Raw genomic sequence first — 26,381 nt, forward strand, 5'->3', positions numbered from 1 at the left:
ACATTCAAGCAAAGACTTTGCATACCTGTGTATACAAAGTCAAGATGTGGTTTTCCATTGCCTGGCACTGCCCCAAACACAACTCAGCTACTGAAAGTGGGCGGGTCAGTGACCACAAGACAGTGAGCGAGCCACGAACTCAAGAAGTCAGAAAGTCTGTGACGGTCACTGAGCACGGGGGGGGGGGGACGACACTGACCGTGCTGTGTCCACCTGTGGGGGCCTCAGGTTACAGAAGAGCACAGCCCTCACATTCCCCTGGCCGCACCCCTGCACTGAGAGGGAAAGGACTGGAAAGAGGGGCATCTTTTGTTAAGGGCAATTATTTCTTAGTAGGAGAAGTGTATCATGTTTTTTTCTTCATGTTTAAGTCGTTATTTTGCTAATAAGCATTAGTTATCTTTGTCTAAAACCTTTTTTAAAAAACTGTATATTTTATTACCTAATATGTTGGTAATAAAGGGAAACATTTAACATGTGATTTTAATATTTTTATAATGTGCACATTAGAAAAATTTAAACACTACCGATCCAGGACAAGAAGGATTTTCAAGGCATCTCAGAGACCCAGGCGTCTCCGGGATAGTTGCCACCTTTCGTGCTATAATTACAGAAGTGGTCCCCGTCCCGAGGCAATGAAAATATTTAATATTGGGGCTTTGTCTCTTACACAGAATCTTTGCCTTGTAGGGAGGTTTTCTCCTAATAAAGAATGTTATTTTTATTAAAACCAAAAAGCAGTCAGTCACCTCAGCTAGTAGGTGGTCAAACACAAACGGCCACATAAGGTATGATTCCACTTGTATGAAAAATCCACATGAGATAAGTGCCTGGAGAGAAAGAGATTGGTGACTGTCAGGGGCTTGGTGGGAGGACTGGCTGGCTACTGGGTGCGGGGTTTGTCTTTGATGAGAATGTTCTAGAACTAGGGAGTGGCTGTGAGGTGACGGGGCGGCTGTGAGAAACGGCACATGGATTCCATTGCCGCTGGAATGGCCACTTGGAAGGATCCCAGGGTCAATTTTATTTAAATTAAATTTTATTTTAATGTTAAATTTTATGAAAAATCCATTGTATCTTAACTGAATATTATGAGAAAAACACAATAACACTTTAAGTTGATGTCAGCTACAAACAAAGATTTTTTTCAAAATGCAGTTGGACAGGAGGAGAAGGAGCTCCCTGGAACGACGATGGACACTCAAGCCGTCGCAGGAGCTGGGGTGAGCCGCCGATGTGATGCAGACGCCCCAGGGAAGGCTGTGCCCTCAGCCTGTCCCAGCTCTGCGGAGGGCAGTGGAGTGGAAGGCGGCACTGGTGCTGCGGATCCAAGAAGACAGCATTTGATCAGCATGGGGGCCTTTAGGTGCCTCCCACAGAACTCTCTCATCTCCATCAATGAAGTCTCAGTGCCAGCACCACCCCCAGGAAGCCTTCCCAGACTGCAGTCATGAAGACAGTGCTCCCGGCTGAGCCCCAGCCTCTGGGAGCTCTTGTCACTGTGGCCCCGGCCCCGCGCCTCCCCACACGCCCATGTCACCTCTACGGGTCCTCCTCACCCTCTGCGTCCCCCTGGGTGGGCTCAAGGTGCTCCAGCTCCGAGAGGAGAAGCTGGGCCTGATGCTCCAGGTCTGAACCTGGGAAGTTGAGCCCTAAGTAGGCCACAAGCATGTTCAGGCACGGAAAGGCTGGGGGCTGGAAAAAGTCCTCAGGGTACCAGTTCAGCCAGGTGGCCAGGATGGACGACATGGCCCTGGGGAGAGACAGGTGGGCAGCAGAGTCTGAGGCCTGGCCCTTCCTCAAACCACCGTGTGGGCTCTGGGGTTTTGCCCATCCACAAGCCCCTCCGACTCCTGCTGCGTCTTCAGTCTGGCAGTCCTGGCAGAGGTACGCTGGGTCACCCAGGAGGGCTGGCACAAAGCCTTTGTAACTGAGAGCTCTTGATCAATGGCGTGACCACCTGTCCCCTTCTTCAGGGAAGCCTGGCACACTCGATCAGTGTCCCTGTCCCCTTGCCACTGGAATGTCAACTCCACGAGGGCAGGGAGGGGTGGTGTCTGCTCTATTCATTGCACTCGTTGGCACACAGTAAGTGTTCCATGAATATCTGACCGATGAGATGACAAACGGACTGTCTCAGGCCCCAGCTCCCAGGCCGTCCTAACCTCCAACTTTAGCTACTGCCCCCACATGCTGCCTGGTATACTAGGTACCCTTGTGGGTCTTCTCCTCCCAAGGGCACTCGTCTCCCACAGTGGGGGAAGCACCAGCCAAACACCCAAGATTCTACCAGATCAGTGAGCAGGGTGCTCCCCACACCCCCTCGTCTGGGTCCCAGGACGGGGTGGAGGTGGGGCTGGGCTGGGGCTAGGACAGGATGGGTTTTCTGAGGGGCCGACTGCCCAGTGCTCTCCCACGGCACCCAACGCCACACCCACAGCTTTCTTTGATTCTTTTCCTCTTTTCTAGGAGAGGCCCTCGGACCTCGCCCTGTTGCAGAAATCCCGTGACGTGAGGGAGGCAGGGTTCTGCTATCACCCCCAATTCACAGTCCCCACTCTCTTCTCACAATTCTGATCCAAAGCCCACTCACATTTTCAGCTGATCCAGAGGTCCACCGTCCTCTTCTGAATGTGGGAAGATGCAGCCATACCTAGAGGGGGCCAGGAAGATGTCACATCGCCCGCCCTGTGGACGCTGCCCGCCCGTGGAGTGTAGAGTGACCATGTCACTGCTGCCTAGGGGCCCGCTCTGGGGGCCCGGGTAGCTGTCTGCTCTGGGCCCTGGACTACGGTAAGTGCCTAAAAACATGCCCGCACCCAGTGGGGCTTCCAACACATTTGCTGCATGTATGAGCCCCAGCCAGTCCCACCGCAGATTCCTGGGTGAACCTGGGCCCCCTGCTCAGCCCTGGGATTTCTGTTCTGGGGTACCTACGGACCACATGGAGCCTCCAAGCTCCTTTTCAAATGAGAAGACAGCCCAGCCCTAGGCCCCGGGGACAGTGTTGGATAAGGCAGAGGCTTTGTATGAGGAAGAAAAAGTGAGCACGTAGCACAGCCACAACCCCTCCAGCTGAGTCTCCGCAGGGCAGACAGGCAGGGAGCACTTTCCAGAACCCCATGGCGTTGGTCCTCTGTCCACCCCTCTGTGCAGCAAAACAAGCAGACTCAGAGGTGCTGTAACCTTCTGAAGACTCACAGCCAGCAGGCGGCCAGGTGACCACGGCACTGGGGGGGGGGCGGCTCACCTTGCAAATAGGATGTCCAGCACCTGTTGGGTGGTGGCAAAGGTTCTATAACTTCCCAGAAAGGTAGGGACGAAGGTGGGGTCCCTGCCCAGGAAGGAGTGCACCAGCTGATCCACCATCTTGTCCAGCTGACGTGCCTCGGTGGTCCTCACCACACAGGCCTTGTTTCTTCTCATGTTTGATGCGTTCCCGCCTGGGGGTGGGGACAGAGGAGGGGCGTGCAGTCAGAAGCAGCGCCATGGACCCCTAGGAGGGTTGGGGCTGGAGCTGAAACCGAAGCCGCCAGCCCTGAGTGACTGGTGGCGAGAGGTGGGACACTAGTGCTCGCAGGAGAGGAAAGGTCCATGGCACTAAAGGAGACTGTGATATGGGGTGGGACACATCTTAGTGTCGTTGGTCATGGCAGGATGGATGGCACCTCCCTGTAGCGATTGTGCCATCCCTGCGATTTCTGACAGAACATCGCATTAGGACAGAAGAACACAGAGGCTCTCGCTGGGGGGGGCGGGTCGGCACGTCAGGACGTGTGGGGTGTTTGGGGCTGCACTGTTGCAATGGCAACAGAAAGGGATCACATCAAGCTTCCACAGCAGTGAACAGCTGCTCGCCGCGGTAACCAGTCCCCCTCCTGGCGTGGCTGCCTCTGTGAGAGGCCCAGCTCCTGGCCTGGAGGGTCACAGCACACGGCAGAGCCATAGTTGTGGTCCTTTTGGGGGAAAAGCACCCCTGCTAATTGCGGCGATGGGTAAGATTGGGAGGAGGTGTGCAAGGGCCACCAGGCCAACGTGGACGCCTGGGGACAGGCGTTAAAGCAGGAGAATCTGTACGGAAATGCATGAATACTCTTGACTGAAATGAGGTGAAACGGTACAAAAGTCTCTTCTTGGATGTGGGGAAGATGACTTTGCATCTGGCCCAGGACTGGGCTGGGCAGTGAGAGCGGGCTGGGAAGGACATGGGGACCTGGATTCCTCTGGGAGCAGGACTCCAGGAGGGAGCAGCAGAGTGACTTCTGGGACCCAGGGCCCCCCTTGAGCGTGTGGGGTCCTGGATGGCGTGTGTCCTCAGCACTGGCACTCACCCCGAGCCCGCGCTACTCGCTTGGTAGTGGGGGGCACCTGCCCATCCTTCAGGGGCATGGAGCCGAGGACCCCATCAGTCAGCTTCTGTCCGGTCTCCTGTGTGGAGCTCTGTAAAGACAGTGCCTGTGCCTCAAGCCCTGTCATTGCTGGTCCTCAGACCCCAGACGCACAGACCTCCACCGAGGGGAGAAATGACGTGAGAGCAGAGGGCCCTGGATTCCCACTGGCAGATAAGAGGCCCCTCAGGACATCCCTCTCCACCCTGCCAGCCCTGTCCTGGGGTGTGATGGTGAAGGACCACCAGGTTACCCACCGGCCAGCCACCTGTTCCTTGCCAGACACCCTCCCTTGAAGTCCCTCTTCCCCCCACATGAGGGTGTGGGGTAGGGGGGGCTGCCAGGGGTGGCTCACCAAGGTGGTCTGGCCTGAACTAGCCTGACCGAGGTCGCCTTGTGTTTCTCTAGGGGACCTCCTTGTAAATGGCCAGAGACATCGCAGGTGAGAGTTGAACAAACGTCTGGAAAAACTCTCGCCGTGGGGTTTCTGGAAGCAAGAGCCCCGGGAAGCTGAAACACAACAAGAGAACATCTTGCACCTTCAAGTGTCTCTTGCCAAGTGAGCTACCTATGGGGCTGTCACTAGAATGTGGGTGCCTGGTTACGGGGGTCCAAGTTCTGTTGGGTTCTGTTGTCAGGGAAGTGATATCACTTCCTGGGCTCTCCTTCCCCAAGTCCCCTCCTCAAGTAACAGCTACCAGATAGCCCTCTGGGCTGCTGCCTGCTTGACCCCGTTCTCCACCCAATACTGTGTCTGTACCCAATGACGCCAACACACCCCTCTCATTGCTCCTCCCTGGGGAGGTCGGGGTGTAGCCAGGGCCCCAGCTTTGAGGAGACAGACCTGGGCTCAGATGGACTGCTCATTCTTACCTCTTCTTGAGCCTGTATAAGCCACTGTGCCTCTTAGGGCCTGTCCATCTCCTGCCTGCACAGTGGTACTAGCCTGTACCTCTAGGGACGTTCAGGCGTGTGTAGGGTGAGAGCCGTAACACGGGCCCTGCTGTCACGTGTACGGAGTGCCTCCAAACTCTTCTCCTTCCTCTTGTCACCTCCTCTTCTGGTCCCACCCACAGTCCTTACATCTAGCACGTGTGTGTGTATGTGTGTGCACATGTGTGAGTGTGTGTGTGAGAAAGCCTGGGTGCAGCCAGGCCCCCGACTTCGGAGACATAGAGCTGGGCTCATACTGGCTGCGTTCTGACCAAGTCTGTGAGGCGTGAACCTCCCAAGCCCTTGTGTTTCTCCCTCAGTGTCTCCCCGCCTCCTGGGGGGCACATCCTCATGTGACCTCCGCCCCTTAAGTGTGGACCACCTTAGTGACTCCACAGGAGATGGCAAAGGATCCAACGTCACTTCCAAGGTTTGGTTGTAAAAAGTCAGTGCCTAACCACTTGCTCACTCTGACCTGTGTTCTCTCTGTCTCTCTCCTTTCTCTGTCTCGCTGTCTGTCTCTGTCTGTCTGTCTCTCTCCGTCTCTCTCTCTCCCCGTCTCTCTCCCTATGTCTGTCTCTCTCTCTGTCTCTCTCTCCCTATGTCTCTGTTCTCTCAGTTCTCTCACTCCAGGAAACAAGACTCTGTGTTGTGAGTTGCGATCTGAGGAGTCCCACCGGGCCTAGGACTGAGGGAGACCAACAGATAGAGAGGAAGTCACTGAATCCTGCCAAGACCCCCGGGTGGGCTCAGGCCCAGAGTGAAGCAGATCCTGCTTCAGTTGAGACCGCAGTTCCAATGCCCTGAGACACACTGGCTGAAGGACGCAGCTGAGCCATGCTGCATTCCTGGTCCATAGAAAGTGCCAGGTAACAGGCCACTAAGTGCGGGGGAAATGCTGTCACACAGCAACAGCCCCTGGCCTTGCCCTCCTCCCTCCCTCTCGCCTCCTCCCAAACTCCCTGCAGCCACACCGAGTTACTTGCTAACCTCCTCTCTGCTCAGACCCCTTCTGCCCCCAAGTGTCTGCACAGCTATGCCTCGTGCCAGGCTAAATATACCTGAGTTCGTGCAGGGCTGGCTCTTCTGGTCACGCTGCTGGAAATATCACTTGTCACCTCAGTGCGGCCTTTTCAGCCTCTCACCCCACAGCCTCAGCCCTCCTCGTAACACCTGCTGTGTTTCCACATAGCTTGGCTCTTTCCTCTCACATGTTTTTGTTTTCGTGGTTTTGTGCACCTTTCCCTCCAGACGATGAGCTCCCAGAGGGCAGGGGCCTTGTTGGTTTTCCCAGCACGGGCACAGTGGCAGTGTTCAGGGCATGGTTGCTGAGTGAACAGATGAGAAGATCCATGCTACTGACCAGCTCAGTCGTTAGAGCCAAATTGATGGGTCGTTTTAAATGGACTAGACTGATAACTATTTAAGTTGATCCCGTGATTTAAACCTTCTCATGAGCATATTAAGTTATGCTGAGTTAGCGAATAAGCCCCAAATTTCTGTAGCATATCACTGTGTATTTTTCCATGTCACAGCGCTGGGGGCGGGAGGGTTCAGATTAGAGGGAAGGAAGTCCTTCACGTGGCTATTCAGGAACCCAAGGTTCTTCCATCATGTACCTTCTCCGTCCCTGGGACATCACCCCTATCTGCTTCCGTCAGTCTGAGGGGACAGAACCTAGAGGAATGCACATGGGGGTGGGGTGGGGGCACTGTAGCCACCAGGTCTGCAATGGCACATAGCACTTGTCTTCCACTGGCAACGACAAGGTCATAAGGCCACAGGGAGGCTGGAAAATGCTGTCCAGCTGTGTGCCCCAAGAGGGGCGAATGGATTGTGGTGGACATTGCAAGTTCTCTGACACGAGTAACTCATTTAGAATGACTGTGTTTCTCAGATCTTTGCTGAGTTTTTACCATATGCCAAGCACTGTGCCAGGAGCCAGAGGGAGAGATGCCCGAACAGCACCCGGCCTGGGAGAAGCTCCCGAACTAAAGAGGGAGATAAGGCATGGCATGAAGAGTTCAGCATCCTACGAGAAAAGGACACCGTGAGAGCGCTCGGGAATTTCAGCAAGTAATTAATTCTAGGTTGGGGAGCTGCCTGGAGCTCACAGCAGCTGAACTCCGCTTTCAGGGACAAACAGGATCTGGCTGGTGGAGGAAGCCAGCGCCAGGCAGCCTAGAAGCAGAGACGTTACAACATACGAGAGGGGGTGCTGTGCAGCCGTGAAAACTGTCGATTCGGGAATATTAAGGGCAATATTAAAGGTAATTATGCATATGAAACGAAAAGTGACTGGGAACATAGGCTGACGCCATTTGGGGAGTAACTCTGTCTAAATGTAGATGAAAGTACACAAATATGTTGAAGGATAGTCTTCCGATTCGCTTAAATGTTTAGTGTTTAATCGGCAGGTTTCCATCAAGATGCTTTGTGTTGATATACACTTTTCTTCAACCAGACATAAGGCACCGTACGGTAGAGCAGAGACCCCAACACTTCCCAGCCCCCCTCCCTCCCCCAGCGAGTTCAGGGATGTGACCTCATCTCTTTCCTGTCCTGGAACCCAGGGCCTGACTCAGGAGTTCAAAAAGCACCCTCTGAAATACCGGGCTTGGGACGAGGCCTGGTGTGAAATTACAAGACAACGGCTCCTGCGAGAAGGCGCCCCGAGGCACTGACTCTCACAGAATTTATTTTGGTCTCACCGCAGCCTGGGCTGATGCTTCAGCTGGCTGCGGGCTTGGGTGACAGGACCCTGGGCTCCGCGGCGCTCCGGCCGCCATGTGTCACTCGGCCACCAGACGGCAGTGTGGGCTGCTCGGGGCCGTGCCATTGTCCCCTTCCCAAAGTTGACAAGGTTGCCTTCTCCAGGGCGTGCGGGACGACCTTAGAGGATTTTCAAAGGAACATTTATTTGCGTTTGTCCTTCGATTTCATTGGGAAGCTAATGAAATTCCCCTCCAGGTAACAAAGACAAGGTGATCCGCTGCCTTAAAGGTGCCCCTTGTGACACAGACATACAAAAGCATGGGTCCCACCTGCGTCTCCCTCCATCAGTCTACAAACACCTGCCTTCGTAAAGGCTCTTTGCCCTTAAGTGGGATGCAGGAGAGATGTTTCAATCACGTTGCCCCTTCTTGGTGACCGGAATCTTTGGGTAGCAGGGGGCCTGCTCCTAAGACCCTGGAAATGACGCTGAAACCTGGGGACCTGAAGATGGTGATGGGCAGATGGCAGCAGCGGAATCTGTGGCAGCGGGAGGCCTGTCCCCACTGGGCGCGTCTGCTTGCCTCTGGGAAAAGGGGCTCAGATGCTTCCTATTCCTAACGAGCATCCGCAGGCTGTGAGTCAGGACGACGCCCCTTAATCTGGTTTTATTGCTATTGTGGTATTTGTACTGTGTTGCTGTTGTGTATAAAGCGCTTTCCGCGTAAAGCCGCGCGGCGGAGCCATCGCAGCCCCGCCCCGCGGCCCGAGCGCGGCCCGTCCGACGCTCCCTTTTCTTCTCGGCTCGAGCCGGGAACTGCCCCCCGGTCCCTGGCGCGGAGCCGGCGTCCCGGCGGAAGCGGGCCTGGTTGCCTGGGCGACGCGGCGGCGCGCGGGGGAGGCTGCTCCCGCGGCCCCGGGAAGCCGGAAGAGGCGGGGCCAGCGGGGCTCGCGCGGCCGCGGTGGGGCTCGCAGGTGAGCGGACGGCGTGGGGGAGGGGCGCGGGCCGTGGGGGGTCGGGGTCCGCGTGGGCCCCAGGGCCGGGTGGGACGGGCCGGCCTTGCCAGGGCGTCGGGGCCCCCGGGCTCTGCGTCCCCGACGTCGCGGGGCCCGAGGTGGCGGGGGCAGGGTCGGCGGGCCGTGCTGGGATCTGGGCCGCGGAGGGCGCCCCGTGTCGGGGACCCGGGGACGGATCGGGGCGCTGGCGGGGTGCGGGGCCCCCATCCCGACTCGTGTCCCTCTGCAGGTGTCGGGCGTCCGTCCCCAGGCCGACGAGCATGACGCTCCTGTGCGTGGTGGCCGTGGTCGCCTGTCTGCTGGCGCCTCCGGCCCGAGCCAACAAGGTGAGGGCGGGGACACTGCCGGGCGGGGACGCGGCCGGGCGGGGACACTGCCGGGCGGGACGGCGCCGCCGCCCTCCCCTCGCCCCCGGCACCCCGCCTCTGGGGGTGTCCCGGGGGGGCTGGGCGGCGACCTTAGTGACTGCCCCCCGGGGGGCGTGGGCAGCGTGACGGCAGCCACGCGCCCCGAGTGGCACGTCCCCCAGGTGGGCGCCTCGTGGGGACGACGACCCGCCTGACAGCCGGGAGGTGACCCGGGCCGGGGTTTCGGTGGGTCCGTGGGACTTGAGATGCGGGTCACCCGGACTCTGAGCAATCCGCGGCCTTACACGGACAAAACACAGCCGCGTGGGTCCCCAGAGCCAGTTGGCTTTGCTAAGGCGTCCCTTCTAGGAACGGGCGGGGTGCCGGGGGTGCCACGTGGAAGGATTTCATAGGAAGAAGGCAGGCCCGGGGGCTGTTGCCAAGAAAAGGAAGGGGTTTCGGGGGCAGGGGAAGGTTTTTAAGTAGATCGTTGCCTCTTTCCGTGGGGAATGGACAGGGCTCCTTACCTCCCTGGTGCTTGGCCAGAAAACTCCCAGACTGATTGACTAACGTCATGTTTCTGGGAGAGGCTGAGATGGCGACTGGCTCAGCCGTTAGCTGTAGGTCGATCTCCTAGGGTTACACAAAACCTGGGTATAATCTCCTAGGTTTGTCATCAAGGGCTTTTAGCAGGAGAGACACCATTTGGGGCCTGTGGGGTTTTGCTCGCACTCCCTCTGGGGAATTGAATTCCTCACTGGAAACTGTTTGTGGCATTGTCTCCTCCCTGGTCCAGAGGGGAAGAACCTCCATTCAGAGGGGCATCTTGGGTGTTCCCATGGAAACCACCCACTTTTTCTCGTTCATCCCATCCTGTTCCTCCCCCAAGCCTCCCCTAGGAAGTTGGAGGTGGAACGGGTGGGAAGACGCCAGCCACCAGGTCTGCTGGACAGAGGTGCACACACAGGTGTGGGCCCAGGCTAGAGGACTATAGCTTTGCTTGCCACGTGCCCCCACCACAGCACCCTGCAAGGGCGTGGAGCCCTAGGCAGCTCTATGTGACTCAGTTGCCACCTGGACCGCCTGTCCTGAGGACCCTGTGATGTGGCATGCTTCCAACAGAAGCCATTCGGTGCTGACCGTGGGCCTCGGGGGAGGTCCGGGCACTCGTGTGGTGACCCTTGTGGAATGGGAGCTGAGACATGAGTCTTGCTGGAACCTGAACCAGCAAGATGTCCCTGATATATGCTTTCTCGTCCAGAGCTCTGAAGATATCCGCTGCAAATGCATCTGTCCCCCGTACAGAAACATCAGCGGGCACATTTATAACCAGAACGTGTCGCAGAAGGACTGGTAAGGCCTGCGCAGGCTGGTTCGGGGCTGCTGTGCCAGGACGGTCAGTTATGCTCGGGGTGGCTTTGGTGTAGAGTTGGGGCCACGGGGAACAGCTTGAAGTGCTCCAGGGAGTGTTTCTAATCCTGGCTTCTCAGCAGCTGGACGCCCCATCCTGGGAGGGAGCTGAGCACAGAGGAGCTGGGGGTTCCTTGATAAGAAAGGATTAACAAACATCGTGGGGGTCCAGGTCCCGTTACTTCTACTTGGTTGTTCAATAGATTCACCAGGCGGGCTTTGAGAAAAGACAGGTCTCCCGGCGCCTCCTGCCTCCAAGAGTTGGTGTCATGTTTTTCCCCCCAGTTTCACTGAGATATAATTGACAGCAACACTGTGTAAGTTGGAGGTGTATAAGGCTAGTTACCACCTCCATCACCTCCCAGTTTCCTTTTGTGTGTGAGGTGAGAACATCTAAGATTAGCAACTTTCAGGTTCATAATACAGTTTTGTTAAGTACAGTCACCATGCTGTACATTGCCCCTCCAAAGAAAACAACAACTTTGATTCACGAAGGCCTAATGCCTGAAATCCTGGGGGAGCCCCGGGACATCCTTGTATCTTGTGGTTACAGTGAAGGGCAGCAGTGAGTGAGGTGGTAGCCGGAGCCCACAGCCCAGATGCTGAGGCCACGTCCTGCAGGCAGCAGCCAGCCCCACAGCGGAGGCCTGGGTGAGGCAGGCCCCGCCCCCGGCCGCCCCGCATAAGGCACCCCCACGCCCACAGCACCCCCGCCCCATGGCCCGCCCGCCCGTCTCTCTTGCAGTACCTGCCTGCACGTGGTGGAGCCCATGCCCGTGCCCAGCCGTGACGTGGAGGCCTACTGCCTGCTGTGTGAGTGTGAATACGAGGAGCGCAGCACCGCCACCATCAAGGTGACCCTGCCCCCCACAGCCCCGCCCCAGGTCCCGGCTGCCACATTCCCGCAGGGTATTGTTCTGGAACATGCCACGTGGCTATGGGACTGGCTTCTGGCCTGGCCTGTCCCAGACACAGGGACCCACTTGCCACCGCTTGGAGCCAGCCCTCCTCTGTCCTCCATCCAGGGGCCCCCCGTTTCACTGGGGGTGAGAGCCTAGGAGATGCTCTCCATTCTGTCCCCCGCATTTTTCCCCGTTCTTTCCCTTTCTCTCCTCTTCATTCAGTAAACATCTCTTCTGGGCAAGTAGACAGGTAAGCCCGCCTCCCTAGAGCTCAGTCTACCTGCGCTTCCAGAGTGACAGCAGCCTTCTGTGAGGGCTCCAGAGAGCTGTGGCCCCGGGGTGGGGTCCGGGTGCTGGGACGGGCAGCAGGGGCGTCAGACTGCGTCCTCTGTGCTCCCCTGACCCGCACCCCCAGATCCGAGAGAAGAGGCAGGCGTGGCCACCCCACAAGGGCCTGTCCGTTTCTCCGCCACCAGCAGGACTGGCTTGGACCTCGGCTGCCTAGAGCCTCCCTGTCTGCTAGTCTACGCTCGGACTGTCCGGCGCCAGGCCCCACTCGCTGACTTCCGACAGGCCTTCCTGGTCCAGTTTTTAAGCTATTCCTGCTTGCCCTGTGAAGAGTCTAGGACCAGATCGGGAAAGAACTCAGGGTTTAGGGGCACTGCTGAGTCGGGTTTCTCCTCTGAGGCTCATTGGGATGGGAGGTGACCCTCACCGCTGTCCTGCTGTCTGGACCAGCGCCTTCCGCGTCCTTAGTTCCATGTCTTCACCTCTCAGGTGGAAAGCAGCTGCCCATCTCCCTCAGCCATCGCCCCAGCAGGCTCTGCAGACTCTGCCTTTTCATCCTTCCGCCCAGTCTGCCCCTCCTGCAGCCGCCTTTCTCCTTCTCTGAACTTGCTCCAGTGGGTCCCCCCCTCTGGGGACCAGATGCCTGAGACCTTAAATTCTGAGCCAGATGTCGCCTCTCCCTGTTTGGCAGGGAGGGACTTCCCGGCACAGGACTCCATCAGACACACGTCCTAATCCCTCAAATTTCCCTGAGTCCTTCTCCATGGGGGGACACACCCCTACCTCCAGCCTGTTAGAGACCCAGCTGGCACTCCCCACCCCTTCCCAGGTGCAGACAGGAGGTCTGGTTGTCTACCTGTTTAAAGCGGCATGAACTTGCTGCCCCATCGAGGGAGGAAGTGAGTTGAACTTGTGTGTTGGCTGAGCTGGGCAGCAAACTTGCAAGTCTCGAGGTTTCTGTCTCTTCCACCCTTCGTCTCAGTCCATTCAGGGCCAGGGCTGGAGTCAGAGGCCAGGGGCGGACGGCCAGGCATTGTGGAGGTAGAGAGAGCGTCACAGGTGGAGTCCACAAACTGGGCTGCAGGTGACACTTCTACCATTTTCTTGCCTGGGACCTAAGGGTGAAGGCTTTAGCCCAGGGGTCCCCAGTCGAGTACATACCGCCCTCCAGGGGACAAGGAAATGAGTGGAGGTGCTTCTGTGGTCCCAGCAACAGGGTGTTACTGACACGGTTACAGGGACACCCTGTTACAGGGACGGCAGCGCTGTGTCCTGGACGGTCCTGTCTGACGTGCCCCCAGCACCCACGTGGAGAATGACAGGCGTTGAATTTGCCTTGTTGGAGCTCTTTTCTGTAAAACAGGGATCTCTCCAGCTTGTGAGGCTTTCCATATCTGTAGGAGACTCCTGAGGCTGCCTGCTGCCCTGCCTCTCCTCTCCCTGCAGGGTGACTGTCCCTGGAGCACCGAAGCTCCCTTCCCGCCAGCCGCCCTGCTCTCGGCGGTGGGGAGTGGTGCACACACCCGGGTCCGGTCTCCTGGGCCCCTGCTCCCAGCCTCCCCTGGCCGCCCCTGTGTGCTCTGCTTGGCGTCGGATGGCTCTGTGCTGTGTCTTGTAGGCTCTTGTCCAGCTGGTGGGCCGTTTCCCCACCCTCACCCCTGGGGTCCTCTCGGCCTCCTGATTCAGGCGTCCTTTGTCTGATGGAGGACTGATGGTTCTCATGGGGCCCTTGGTCTCGGGCAGAGTCAGCGACTGCGTGGCGTGGGCCATGCTGCCCTCCCTGGCACTCTGCCCCTCCCAGCCCGCAGTCTCCGGCCCTTCCCCTGAGCAGCACTGCGGCAGAGGACGGGCTGGCTCACAGGCCGTGGGTCTGTCCCCAGGTCATCATTGTCGTGTACCTGTCGGTGGTGGGGGCCCTGCTGCTGTACATGGCTTTCCTGATGCTGGTGGACCCGCTGATCCGGAAGCCAGACGCGTACACAGAGCAGCTGCACAACGAGCAGGAGAGCGAGGTACTGACCGGGCTCTGGGGCCGGGCCTGCCACCCTGCACGGCACCCGCTGGGCCCGGGGTCCCTGCCCCTCCCCCGTGCTCCAGTTAAGTATCCCACGTGTCACCCAGACTCCAGTGTTTTCCTCGCTGGGGACTGCCCTGTGGACCTCCAGATGGCATGGGGCGGCCCTGCGTGTCTCCTGACGTCCGGCATTGGGCAGCCTCAGTGGCGGCGGGGGCGCCATGTCTCCCTGTTACACTGCACTTGCAGACAGAGGGGCATGAGCTGACCAGGCCAGTCACACATGGGTACACGCGGCGTCCCGGTGGCTCAGGGGTGTCAGGTTGGCCGTGGGCTGTGTGGTGGCGGGTTCATCTTCAGTGGCCTCAGACACCTGCTCAGGGTACAGCGTGGTCCTGCAGCCTCAAGGGAAAGCGGGATTCCAGGTGCCGGCCGGAGGCAGGTAGGTGGGAAGGCGTGGGCCGGCGTGTGTGTGTGGCGGACGTCAGCATTTCAGGGACAGGGAGGCACGGCAGGAGGGTGGCAGACAGAGCTGCTGGTCAGGGATGGCCAGATTATTGAGGGCCTCCAGTGTCACTCCAGGGACCTTGGCTTTGTTACCTGAGGAAGGTGGGACCCAGGCAGCCTCAGGCCGTGATGGGCCGGCAGTGAATGACCCCGACTGCAGTTATGGCAGCCTGCAGAGGAAGCCAGCGCGGGAGGGAGGACGGCAGGGGACGAGCCACCGCGCCTCCCCACCAGGGAGTCTCGTCTCTGCCACGTCCTGGGTCAATTAATTGAAGAAACTGGGAGATGTTTAGCTTGAAAAAAATAGAAATCAAACTCAAGGAGGTGCATGACGGCAGACGAGGGCTTGGCCTCGTCCTGGGTAAAGCTGGGGACAGAAGGACCACAGCCAGGCGTGTCTTGCAGGCGACGCAATCAGCGATGGGGCGATGGGGTGGGCTCCCCTGTAAGACGGTGAGTTCAGGGTCACTAGAGGTCACCAGGCATGGGTTGAACTGCCATGAGGAGGCACAGTTGAGAGCAGTTTGAGCCCAGGATTGAAGATGGGCGAGGGTTGGGGCTCAGCTCTGAGTGAAGCTGCACAGGGCCAGGGAGGGAGGGAGGCCTGGCCGCTCCCGTGGACCGAGCTGCTCCTGGGTACGCGCTCGGACGGTTGCCAGGTTGCTAGCTGCCCCAGCCTCCTGCTGACATGGGTTTGGCCAAAGGTGGGGCCGAGGATGAGCCTCGCCCGTTGGAGGTGGTGGCGCTGGCAGCTGGGTGGTCTGTGTTCGAGAGGAAGCCCGGTGTGCCTACCTGGTCATTAATGCACAGTAATAGCAGCTCTGATGGGGGGGGGCATCGCTAATAAACACTCGGCGATTAGGGTAATGTGGTAATTGCAGTCCTGGCGGGCCATAATTGAGAGATGCGCGATGATTACAGCCAGGCTGCGATTTCCCCGGAATGCACGGGTCTCGGCCCGGCCTTCTCGCGTCTCCTGCCTCCTGGACGCGGAGCGGAGGGGGCACGCCTGTGCCCTGGGGTCTGAGCCCAGGCTCCTCTCCCCCTGGGGTCTCCCACTTTGAGCCTTAATGCACGGCTGCCTTTGCGTGTGATGGGCTCTGGGGAAGCAGGGGTTCCATGTGGTCAGTCTAGTTCCTGGAGCAGAACCTGAATCGGGGGGTGGACGTCTGGGGCAGGTCTGGCTGAGCAGGAAGGAGGATTGTCTGCAGCGTGGGCCGCTGTGCACCCCTCATGGCAGGTGTGCCTGGGAGCTGCAGCCCCCACGCTGAAGCGGGTACTGCACGCGTCATACTGAGGAGGGGCTCCTGGCCAAGGAAAGGGGGGTGGGGGAGCTTCCCCCTGAGGTCCTAGAAGGTGCTAAAAAGCGTGTTTAGACAGCTGACCTGAGGTGTGGCCAGCTCTGCCGAATGGTTCAGGGAAGGTTCTCAGGCAGCTGAGGGGCCTGCCCCCTGCCGGCGTCCTGAACCAGGACTATCCCCATCACACCTAAGGATTCTGGAGGGTGACCCCATCGTAGGTGCTCCTGGACGTCCCTTCATGGGCTCCAGCGTGTCCATTCTGTCCTGGGCACGTACCTGTCCTCCCTGTCCTCACAGGTGTGCTCTGTGGGTTTGCAGACTCTTGTGTGGCCGCAGGGGTGTCTGCCCTAAGACGGAGCCCCCCGTGGGTCAGCAAGCAGGAGCTCACAGGCCATGGGCAGGACCACGGTAGGACAGCAGCCAGGGTGGGCCTTGCCTTCCTCACGTTAGCTGGGGAAGGCTGGCTTCCTGGCGAGGTGGGGTCTGCTCAGCTTCTGGGGGGCAGCCAGGCAGAGCAGAGCTCAGGGGTCCCGTCTAGTCTCGGGTGGGGAGGGCGCTCTGCTGGACCTCCCCTCTCAGGGCACATGGGGAAGGGAGGTATGGGCTTGGGTCAGGAGAGCGCGTCCCACCTGTCCGCGCAGCGGCTCAGCCCAGTGGAGGCTGTGTCCCTGGGTTTATTAGTGGTCTGGAGGGTTTCCCTTAAGAGAGAGAAAGGGACACCCCCAGGGCCGGGCACTTAGCTCTCACCCCAAGAGGAGGAAGGTCAGAACAGGACCTCTTGGGTTCTTTGAACGTGCTCCTCGGCCTGTGCAGCTCAGTGACTGTGAGAAGGAAGCTGTCCAGCTCCAGCCCCATGCCCCCCCACCCACTGCACCCCAAGTCTGGGGCCCAGGCAGAGGAGATCTGGAGGTCAGATCACTCCCTTGGCTCCAGCCCCCCAATTCCTGTAGCCAGGAGCTCTCCTGCCCTGGGGCTGGGGGGCTGGAAGAGGAAGGAGGCCTCCTGCAGGCCCAGCCCGTGCAGGGAGATGAAAGCAGGCTTGTCCCTTTGAAAGCACTGGGCTGCCTCCCCAGGATTCCAGCAGCATTAGGCCTAATCCCTGGGCTCAGACGCCCTTTGAAAGGAGGAAGCAAGCGTGTTTGCTGGGACAGAAACGGCAAACAGAGCTATTCAGATGCATGGGTTTGGCTTCTTTGAAGAGAAACGGGGCTTCTGGGAGGCGAAGCTCGGGTATCTGCTGCTCACTGCGTGGCCTGAGAGGTTGCTGCCACCGGGGTTGGGTACAATGCTGACCCCTGTGGGAGGGAGCGAGTGTGGAAACCCAGGGAAGACGTGATGGCACCTGGGGACATGAAAGGACTGGGGTGGAGAGGACTCAGGGCCACGAGAATGGCCTGCTTCTCCCAGGGAGGGGTGGGCAGTGCTGTGTGCCGAGGCCCCTGGCCCCAGGGAACTGGCGAGGAAACCTGGGGAAGACACGCTGAGGGACAATTCCCTCATCTCCTCTGAGGACAGGATAGGCAGGTGTGGGGTCAACAGACATTTCTAGAACAACCGTGAGGTCCTCCCAGCACGTGGTGAGGAGAAAGCCAGGGAGCAGGGCCTGCCGGCTGCTGTCCATGGTGCTTAACCTCCGGGCTGGTTTTCGGGATCCGGAATTGGACGTGGGGGTGCCTGCGGCTTCAGTGTTTCTGCGTCCTTAGGAGGGAGGAGTTCCCTCGGGTCCTAGGACCTAAGTGGCCTCGTGACTGGGGGGAACGGCTGAGGGCACCGGGCACGGAGGCCTGGCCGGGGGTACGGGGTCCATCAGCTCAGGCACGTGCGTCTGTCAGCGGCGGCGTCACCAGGCAGGGCCTCTGAGCAGGGGGCTGCTGGCACTGCCGTGCGGGAGTCAGGGCACCTCGCAGCCCAGAGGCTGTGGATTGGCTACAGCAGGAAGGGTTGGGGCTAAACGTGGAGAACGGAAGGAGGCTGCGTGACGCCCTCTGAAGGGCCTTGTCCCAGGGCCGTCCTTAGCTGTGAGGCTGGGCCCATGACAAGACCACCTGTCCCGCCCCCAGGCCCAGACTGAGGGAGAAAGTGGGTCGCTTCCTGATGGGGGGCGTCCTCTCCTCGTCTGCTTGTCTTCAGGGCGGTGTGGGCGAGTCCCGGGCGGGCTCAGACCCGCGCTCCTGGGGGGGGGAGGGTTTCCCAGGCAGGTTTGCTGGGATTGTGGGTCAGCTCAGGCTCGTCCACACACGCGTCGGGGTCCTCCCGGGTTGCAGAGGAGGCCTCCTCTGGAACCCTGGTTCCTGGGGCCTGATCGGTGGGGCTCCCCTCCTCTCCTAACTTCCCTCGTCTCCCTGAGTCGCAGGATACGCAGCCTAGAGGGAGGCAGCTTAGAATGGGGGTGTTTGTCCTGCGACGACGGCCCGCTCTGGGCGTCCCTGGAACGTCCCTGGACGTCCCTAAAGATGTGGAGTCTTTAATACCTTTTCCTCAGACTGTTAGCGCAGAGCCTGTCAGCGGCAGCTTTAGCCCACTTAGGAGCTGTTTGTCAGGACTTCACATGAAGGGGGAGCAGACGACACTGCGGTAATGCGGTGGGTGTCAGTGTGCTCCCTTACGCTGCTCCTGGCTCCCCCACTTCCCCATGAGCAGGGCCGAGGCTCCTCGCGGGTCCTGGGAGGAGGCCCAGGATTGGGCGTGGGGAGGGAGAGAAGCCGCTGTGGCCTGCAGCCGGGATAGCTGGGTCCTGCTGGGCCCACAGCTTCCCAAGCGGGCCTCTGTGCCCACTCACCTAGGCGGCCACACGGACACCTGTCCCTGGCACCGTGGAGCGCTGGCGGTGCAGCCAAACTGAGGGAGAAGGGAACTAAACGGTGTGCATGGCCGAGGGGCTCAGTGTCCCGCCTGGTCCCCCCAGGGCTGGGGTCTGCCAGTGGGTCTGTCGCGAGTGCTTGCTCTCTGCCCTCGGGGTCTCACCGAGCAGCAGCTCTTTCAGTCTCTCATGGACCGGGAAGGTGGTTCAGAGGATGAGGTCTCTTGGCCACGGTTGTGTTTGGGAGGCGCCAGGCAGGTGCCTGAGAGCACAGGGTCCTCCCACCTGCCCGAGGACAAGCGGAAGCAGCGCTGAGGGGTCCCCGCCCGGCACCGCCAGTGCACGGACGTTCCTGGTGCGGTTCTACTCAGCCGCGCCAAACGCGTCTCCCAGTCATCAGCCGTGTTTTCCAAGTTGGGGGCGATAGCCCACTAGGTCCTGAAGTCAATTTAGTGTCATGACCAGTAATTTTAAACCGTGAAGTGGAGCAGAGTGTGTCAGAGGCATCATATTCAGTATTTTGTGAAACTGTGTGTGTGTGTGTGTGTGTGCGCATGAGACTTTTGGGTAAATGTAATTCCTACTGACACTATACTCACAAAAGTCTGAATACACTGCACTTACTAACTCGAAATCTAGAGAAATAAAGTTGCTTGTCCAGGAACACACAGCTGCTGGGGGGTGAGGCGTCCCTCCTTCCTGGTGCCCACTGTGGACCCGTGAGGTGGGCCCTGGGGAGTCTGAGGCGGGAGGGGGGCCCTGACTCCCAGCCCAGTGCGCCCCCTGCCTGACGCCACCACATCTGCCTCACCTGGCCTGGCAGAGGGACCTTCCGGGCCCTGGACATGGGCCTCCTGGGGCCCTGGCCACCTCTGGCTCGCCTTGGGCCGTGCTTGCACGATCGGTGACTCAGCTCTGTGGTGACAGACCCCTCTCTGCAGCGGCCAGCTCTCTCTGCCTCCCCTACCCTCAGCTAACCGCCCCCCTCTCCCCAGCCTGGCAGCTGCGTGGCGACAGAAGCCGTGCCAGCCCAGGCCCCTTAGAAGCAAAGTTGCATTTACTGGGCGGCTCTGAGCTTAGAGGGGTGCACTAATCCCTTAAGAGATGGGTGGCAGGAGATGAGAGGCAGGAGAGCTGGGGAGGAAATCCCCACGGGGGGTGGGCCTGGCCCTGGGCTTTAAGTCCCCCAAAGACCAGGTTTGGGTCCTGCGGAAATGCACAGCCTCGCTTCAGAGGCACAGAAGTGGTAATTAGGGCGGATGCGCCTTTGACGACAGGAGCAGCTCTGAGAGCAAAGGGGAAGGGAAGACGCTGAGCCGGCCAAGGCCAAGAACGGGCCGGGATGGGGCTAACCGCCTGCCCCTGGGTCCCCTCCCTGCCAGGCGCCCCATGACGTCACATCCCTTCCAAGCAGATCCTCTGGGTCTCAGCTGTGCAGGCTCCTCAGGGGCCCCTGCTCCCATCTGGGGGACGTGCCACCTCCCAGCAGCCCAGAGGCACGTTGATGGCATTTTCTCCGAGTCCTCTGCGTGACACTCTGAGGCCGACACTCTTCCTCTTCAGGGTTAGAAGTAGGCCTGTGTGGTGCCTCTGGGGACCTGCCTCGAGTGGCCGTGTGATCACGGGGCCTGTCCTACAGATTGTGCAAACACTGAGCCTGCAGTGTGGCCGCCCTGGGGGGCAGCGTGCGTGCACTCGCGGAGCCCACGGCCTGGGGGAGAGTTCAGACTTCGGGGCCGCACGGCAGGCTTTCTAGAGCCCACATCTCGTTCTTCCCTCCCACTGCAGGACGCTCGCTCCGTGGCTCCTGCCGTGGCCGCCCTCGGGGGACCCCGCGCCAACACGGTCCTGGAACGCGTGGAGGGCGCCCAGCAGCGCTGGAAGCTGCAGGTGCAGGAGCAGCGCAAGACCGTCTTCGACCGGCACAAGATGCTCAGCTAGGAGGCCGTGCGGCCAGGGCCAGACGGGCCAGGGGCCGAGGCCGCCCTCCTCGGTGCCACCCCTGCGTCTGCCCTGTAAAAGCTCGGGCTTCTCTCCTCCTCCTCTCTGTAGAAACGGTCTCCGCTGATTTAATCAGGAAGACGGCTGGGTCCTGGCCACTGGCTGCCGCGTCAGCTCATTGGGGTTGAGGCAGGGACGGCAGGCCAGGAGGGAAGGGACGAGTTTCCTGGGGCCCGTCTGTGCCCCGGCTCCAAATCTCGGGACTGCTCTTCCCCCATGGACTGCGGAGCTGGGCTCCCATGGCTGCGTGGGGACAGCCAGCCCGGCCTTCAGCATGCACCCCCTTCCTCTGGGCTTCCTGTGGCCGCCTCCCTCCCAACCCCAGGACCTCAGGGTGGCTGTGCGGGGACTGCTGACCCCACTGAGTCCCTCCGCTAGGGTCTTAGGGCACACCTGGACACTCGTCCTCTCCCTCCTCCCCTACATGCGCTCCGACGCGTGGGGGGCCGTGCCCCTTGCTCACTCTGCGACCTGCTCCCCGCCCCCCTTAGGGAACCAAGCAGCCCCCCTATGTCTGCAGTTCCTGAGCCAGAGAGTTGGGGGGACCATGGGGCACAGCAGGCCGGGCTGTGGCTCTGAACGCCGTGGCTCCGGTCCTTGGATCCCCACTTGTCCCTGAGTGTCATTGCACCGGAGCATGGAGAGAGGTGTGTATGTTCCCTGTGCCTGTAAGTCAAGGAGGCCATCATTAAACTCCCTTCTCTCACTTTCTGGATTTTAAGAGATTTAGAGAACAGACTGTTTCACTCGTGACCTGGTCAGTGCCGTGTCCCAGACAGGGGACTGAGCCTTGTCCTTGGCAGACCCAGACAGGAGGCAGCACCTGGACAGTCCTGGTGAGTCTGGCCGCGCCCACAGTGGGGTCCCGCTCACCTGACAGGCGAGACCCTGGCGGGCTGGGGGTGCCGCTCCTCACGGGTCCAGGCGTAAGCGGCCGTGGGGATTGTCCTGAGTGTGTTTCGTCTTCCTGGCAGAGTCCCCTGACACTCCGAGCAGTGTCTCCTGTCAGTGTCGCAGACAGAGCAGGTGATGCTCACCGCAAAACCGCTGAAAACCAGCAGGTGTGCAGAGAGGGTGGGGGCAGAAGCTGCCCAGGAAGAGGGGGTGCTGGCTTCCAGGGGCCATCGTGTGACGTGTCCAGGGCCCAGACAGAAACAAGGGGCCACAGGGACCGGTGGGTCTGACTGTCCTCAGGCTGTCTGAATGGACCCCCGTGTGCAACTTCTGTGTGGAGCCCCAAGCTGCGTTTTTGGTGAGGCAAGGATGCCCATTTGCAAAGATTTGCCAAAGTTCAGAGCCAAATGCAAGTTCTAAAGGGGATGGGAGGGGGTGACATGCAGGTGGGGCTTCCAGGAGCAGCAGAGACGGGTTGGCATCGGAAGCAAGGAAGGGGCAAAGGGGCACCACGCCGAGGGGACTGAGTTGGTTGTGGAACCCTGAGCAGGTGTGTGCAGCCACCGTGAAGCCTGCTGGGTCCTTGAGTCACAGATGAGAAGGTGGACAGAAGGACCAGCACGGAGGACCTTGCCACCCTCATGTACCTGGCACACGCTGCTCTGAAAGCTTCTGTGGACCGTGGTATCTGCCATGCTGGGCAGCTCGGCTCTGCTCCTGCGCACTGAGCAGCACCTGTGCGCTCCACCCCACGCCCTCTTCATGGGCCCTGAGCCCTTTGGCCTTCGTCTGTATTGAGACTTACTCTGTGGGGAGGTCACTGAGTGACCTTCAGGGCTTCCCTTCTGCGACCCTAGAATATCTCGCCTTGCTCCTTTAAGAAAATCGAGGCCAGTGTGACCTCTCAGTCTCCCCTGGGAGTTGAGTTGTCCCATCTGCAAAACACCTTGACTTTCGCTGTGGCCTTGGGGTATCATGTTCCTCCTGTGTGGAGCCCACCCACCCATCCCTTCTCCTGCGACCTGTGTCATCGCTTCAGCCTCGCCCCACAGCTGGTCCTTCGCAGCCCATTGCTGTGCTCAGGTCTCTTGCTCTGCAAAGAGCCTCAGGCTGTACTGGCGTCTCCCACTCGTTTCCATGGCCTCCTCCTCCTTCCACTTCGTCCTTCCCGCTCTGCAGGCAAGGTCACTGACGGCTGCGTTGGCCGGACCAGAGGATGTCTGGCCCCTCTGCCACATTGGACACCGTGGTCCTCCCTCCTTCGTGAACTTGCTGGGCTCCTGTGGCCTTGTCGCTCTGCCCGTGTCTTCGCTGCCCCCTCATCCTGCTGTTCCCAGGCTCCCGTTCACATCCTACTCCGCTCCATCTCAACTTGAAGGTCACACTACTCTCCCCAGAAGCGTATTCCCTTCGTGGTTTCCTGGGGTTAGTTCTAGAATCTCTGGCTCTAGCCCAGACCCCACCCTGAGCTCCAGACTTGTCCATCTGGCTCTCGGCTGGACCCTCCCCACCCCAGTAGCCACAGGGTCTGTTGAAATGGGCGTGTCCCAAACTAAACTCATCTTTAATTGGCTTCCATGTTCTTTATCTGCATTGGTGGTACCACCACCCACCAAGTTGTTCCAGCCAGAAACCTGGAGGTTCTTCCCCGCCTGCAGTTCCCATATCCGCTCACAAGGACTCTGTCCCTCCTGCCCCCTCTGCCCCTGCAGCACCACCCGTCCACACCGTCGTCACGTCTCACTGGGCCACCAGAGGTCATGTCACTGCCTCCTTCACAGCCATCGGGGGCTCCCTATTCCCTGAGCCCCAGGTCCTTCTCGAGGCCCAGAAGGCCTCAAGGCCATGACCTGCCTACCCCTCTGACCTGGAGCCCCAGAGCCAACTGGCAGGAGTGACTGGGTGCAAGGCCTTGGAAGGGGGCCCTCTGGATATGTGCTCACCTAGGCGGTGCTGGCCTTAGGTGCGGGGACAGCTGACCCCCAGGCACCCAGGAGGCCCTGCGTCTCAGGCTCCCCCTACCCTCACCCCACACTTCCCTCTCCTCCCTGGGGGCTGAGGAGGGAGCAGAACCTGGAGAAGTGACCTGTGCATCTGCTGTCCACACTCAGGCTGTCAGGGGAGCCAGCAGGGCGCGTGGATGGGGGCCTGACGGCTGGGATGGACCTGCTTGGCCCTTTGGCCACCCGTCCTCTCTGAGCCCCTCTCTGCGTCCCTAACAACTGCACAGCCCAGTTGTGGTCACGTGATGGCGCCCGTGAGGGGGGCTGGGACCGAAACCCCCAAGACCAGAAAGCAGGGTGGTCGAGGAGCCCGGGAGCCCCTGCTGACGGCACTTACTGGCTGGGCACCCGGTGCTTTTCCAAGCCTCACGTGCCTGTCTCCTCACTGTACTGGGGGTTGTCGTCAGCCACGAGTAGTTAATGTGTGAAGCCTCAGAAGAAACCCAAGATGTGTTACTGTTCCAGCTTAAGCCCTGCTGTCAGTCAGGGCTCTGGAGATGGAACACGGACTCCCCTCAGTCCCCCTCAGTGCAATGGGGCCCAGGCGCCAGGAAACCTGGACCCCACGGCTAAATCCCTCCCTCCAAGTTCGCACAGAACCTCTGGGGGGTGATGACGGGTCTCCCTCCGTCTAGTCATTGGTGTCGTACTGCCCAGGCGTGGAGCTGAGCCGACGCAAAGGCTGTAGGCAGGCTGACCCTGAGTGCGCGGAGCTCCTGTGTCAGCGTGGACATGGAGGGTAGGGTTCCAGCTGCAAGGTAGGAGCCCTGGTCCCCAGCTGGCGTCCCTGAGCCTCAGCTTCTCCACACGGAGCGAGGATGTTACACCAGCCCGTTGTTTCCCAAAGCACGGTATACACACGCAGGCGGTTCAGGTAGTGCCCAGAAGAGTACTTTTTATTCTTACGTCATTATTTTAATGAGCATTAGGAAAAAACGTAGTTAGCACATGAATTTCAGATAAAAAGGCGGCAATGTAAAACAAATGAGCAGAGCAGGAAGTGCACAAAGGGCAGGAGCTGAGGACAGTGCTGCTGGCCTGGGTGCCCTGCAGATAGGACATCTGTAAGCTATGTGAGCTGTAGATTTCAGTCCCCGCACGGGTCAAAGGGGGTGAGAAGAGCTGTGTGGCGGGGCCAGGGCCGCTGAGACCAGACACCACCGGGACCCACGCCGCTGCAACCTCCTGGTCCCCAGTCCAGTCCTGGAGGCCCAAGTGTCACCCAACAGCCCTGACACACCAAGTGGCAGCATCAGAGCTGCTCAGAGACAGGTCTTCCCGTAACCAGAGGGCGTACCCCCCGCCCCCGTCTCGTCCTGACACCTGAGCCTGTCGGCAGCTCAGTGCACAGGCTTCCCCCTTAGGTGTGTCATCCAACCCTGGTCCTCAGCCGGCCAGCACCCAGGCGCCAGCACCTCCACCTGCCCTTGGCGGCAGCAGGCGCTGCGGGTGGCCAATCACAGGAGACCAGGAGTGGCCCTCTCCCCTCCCAGATCAGAGGAGCCCCCTCCGCCCTCCGCCCTCCCCTTCTGGGTGGGTGTGTCACCGTTTGAAGCTCCATCAGGTAACGTGTGCCTGGCTCTTGGTGCCTGGCTCCTGGTGCCGTGGCGGGAAGCCGGGCAGAGGCTGCGAGGCACCGAGGCGGGCAGGCAGCCCAGAGGTCCCGCTGTCCCCCACCCTGGACGGGCACAAGCCACAGGTGGCCGTGAGCAGAGCAGCGGAGCCAACGTAGAAGGTAAGCACAGAGGTGGTGGCTGGGGGACGTGAGGCCGGGTTTCCCAGGGGCTTAGTCACCTGATGGCTTTCCTCCCAAAGGAGAGTGAGCAACCCAGTTCCCGCTGGCTGGGGGGAGGCAGGGGAGCCCGGCTGCCGTGGGCATTGCCTCCCATGGGAACTTCTCCGTGGGCTTGCCCACTGGAGAGCCCACTGAGACTGGGTTTGGCCTGATGCCTGACGCCTGCTGGGTGCAGACTAACGTGTGACTTTTTTGGGTACAAATCCTGCACTTATCCACATTTTAGAGGAAATGTGTGCTCTCCCAGGAGGCTTTCTTGAAAACGAGCCGAAGTGAGAAAGGTGTAGGCGGGGAGAGCCTCACCCTGCATCCAACTGAGGGGCAGGCTGGAGTGGTGCAGGGCAGAGGGTGGGGGCACGGCCTCTGGAGCCGACTGCGCGGGTCAGATCCCAGCTCCATCACTTAGTAGCTGGGTGACCACCGGCCACTTGCTAGTGTGGGTCTGTGCCAGCCCTGGTACACGGGTCAGCCTCGTAGCTCTGCTGTGGGAGCCACGTGCTTAGACGAGTGTCCAGCATGGACCACTGTACAGACATTCTTGTTGGTAACCCTGCGATTCAGTAGAAACACGACTGAGGCTCTCTGAGCCTCAGTTTCCCCATCTGTTACCTCGAGGGGATGAAATGGGTTGTTAGCATGGGGGAATCGTGGTCTCCTGCCTTGTAAAGTGAGCCAAGACCGTGTCCTCATTGAGACACCCTGTTTCCTCCCCTTCTGTGCCAGAGGGCACTGTGTGGGCAGAAAAGCTTGTGTCTTCAGGCCCAAACCGCTCTGCAGCTGCTCTGGACACCCCGGACATTAGACAAACGACATGGTGTGAGCGCACCCGCCTCACCGTAATGGTCTGTGGTCAGATCAGTGACACGTGTGAGCGCGTGCTCAGCTGCTGAGTCGCCCCTCTACCTTTGGGCTACTTCTTGGGGACATCTAGTGTGTCAGGAGCAGGGCTGGCCCTGCAGCATGCTGAGATGCATGGGGCATGATCCTGCCATTCTCCTTGAGGGGGTGAGATGCTGACGTGTGACGAGGTGAATGGCAAGGTGAGGGTGCAGCCCGAGAGAGAGCGTCC

The 26,381-nt window shown here is 59.8% G+C and overlaps 1 protein-coding gene across 1 annotated transcript; it reads left to right on the top strand.

Moving 5' to 3' along the window:
- The first annotated feature begins 8,859 nt into the window (after window positions 1-8,859).
- Window positions 8,860-21,343, top strand: TMEM9 (transmembrane protein 9). Its single transcript, XM_081039457.1, has 6 exons — window positions 8,860-9,008; window positions 9,280-9,376; window positions 10,659-10,750; window positions 11,553-11,661; window positions 13,878-14,009; window positions 20,408-21,343. Exons 2-6 carry the CDS (start codon window positions 9,311-9,313, stop codon window positions 20,558-20,560), a joined length of 552 nt encoding a protein of 183 aa, XP_080895583.1. The 5' UTR covers window positions 8,860-9,008; window positions 9,280-9,310; the 3' UTR covers window positions 20,561-21,343.
- The last annotated feature ends 5,038 nt before the right edge of the window (window positions 21,344-26,381 follow it).

Source organism: Rhinolophus hipposideros (genome assembly GCF_964194185.1).
Source record: "Rhinolophus hipposideros genome assembly, chromosome: 26".
Taxonomy (NCBI): Eukaryota; Metazoa; Chordata; class Mammalia; order Chiroptera; family Rhinolophidae; genus Rhinolophus; species Rhinolophus hipposideros.

What these genes read in the sequence shown, in the direction of transcription:
- TMEM9 (XM_081039457.1), top strand. Translation starts at nt 9,311, where the DNA reads ATGACGCTCCTGTGCGTGGTGGCCGTGGTCGCCTGTCTGCTGGCGCCT. An exon ending in CTCCGGCCCGAGCCAACAAG is followed by an intron (nt 9,377 to 10,658) that starts GTGAGGGCGGGG and finishes TTTCTCGTCCAG; the next exon opens with AGCTCTGAAGATATCCGCTG. An exon ending in AACGTGTCGCAGAAGGACTG is followed by an intron (nt 10,751 to 11,552) that starts GTAAGGCCTGCG and finishes TCTCTCTTGCAG; the next exon opens with TACCTGCCTGCACGTGGTGG.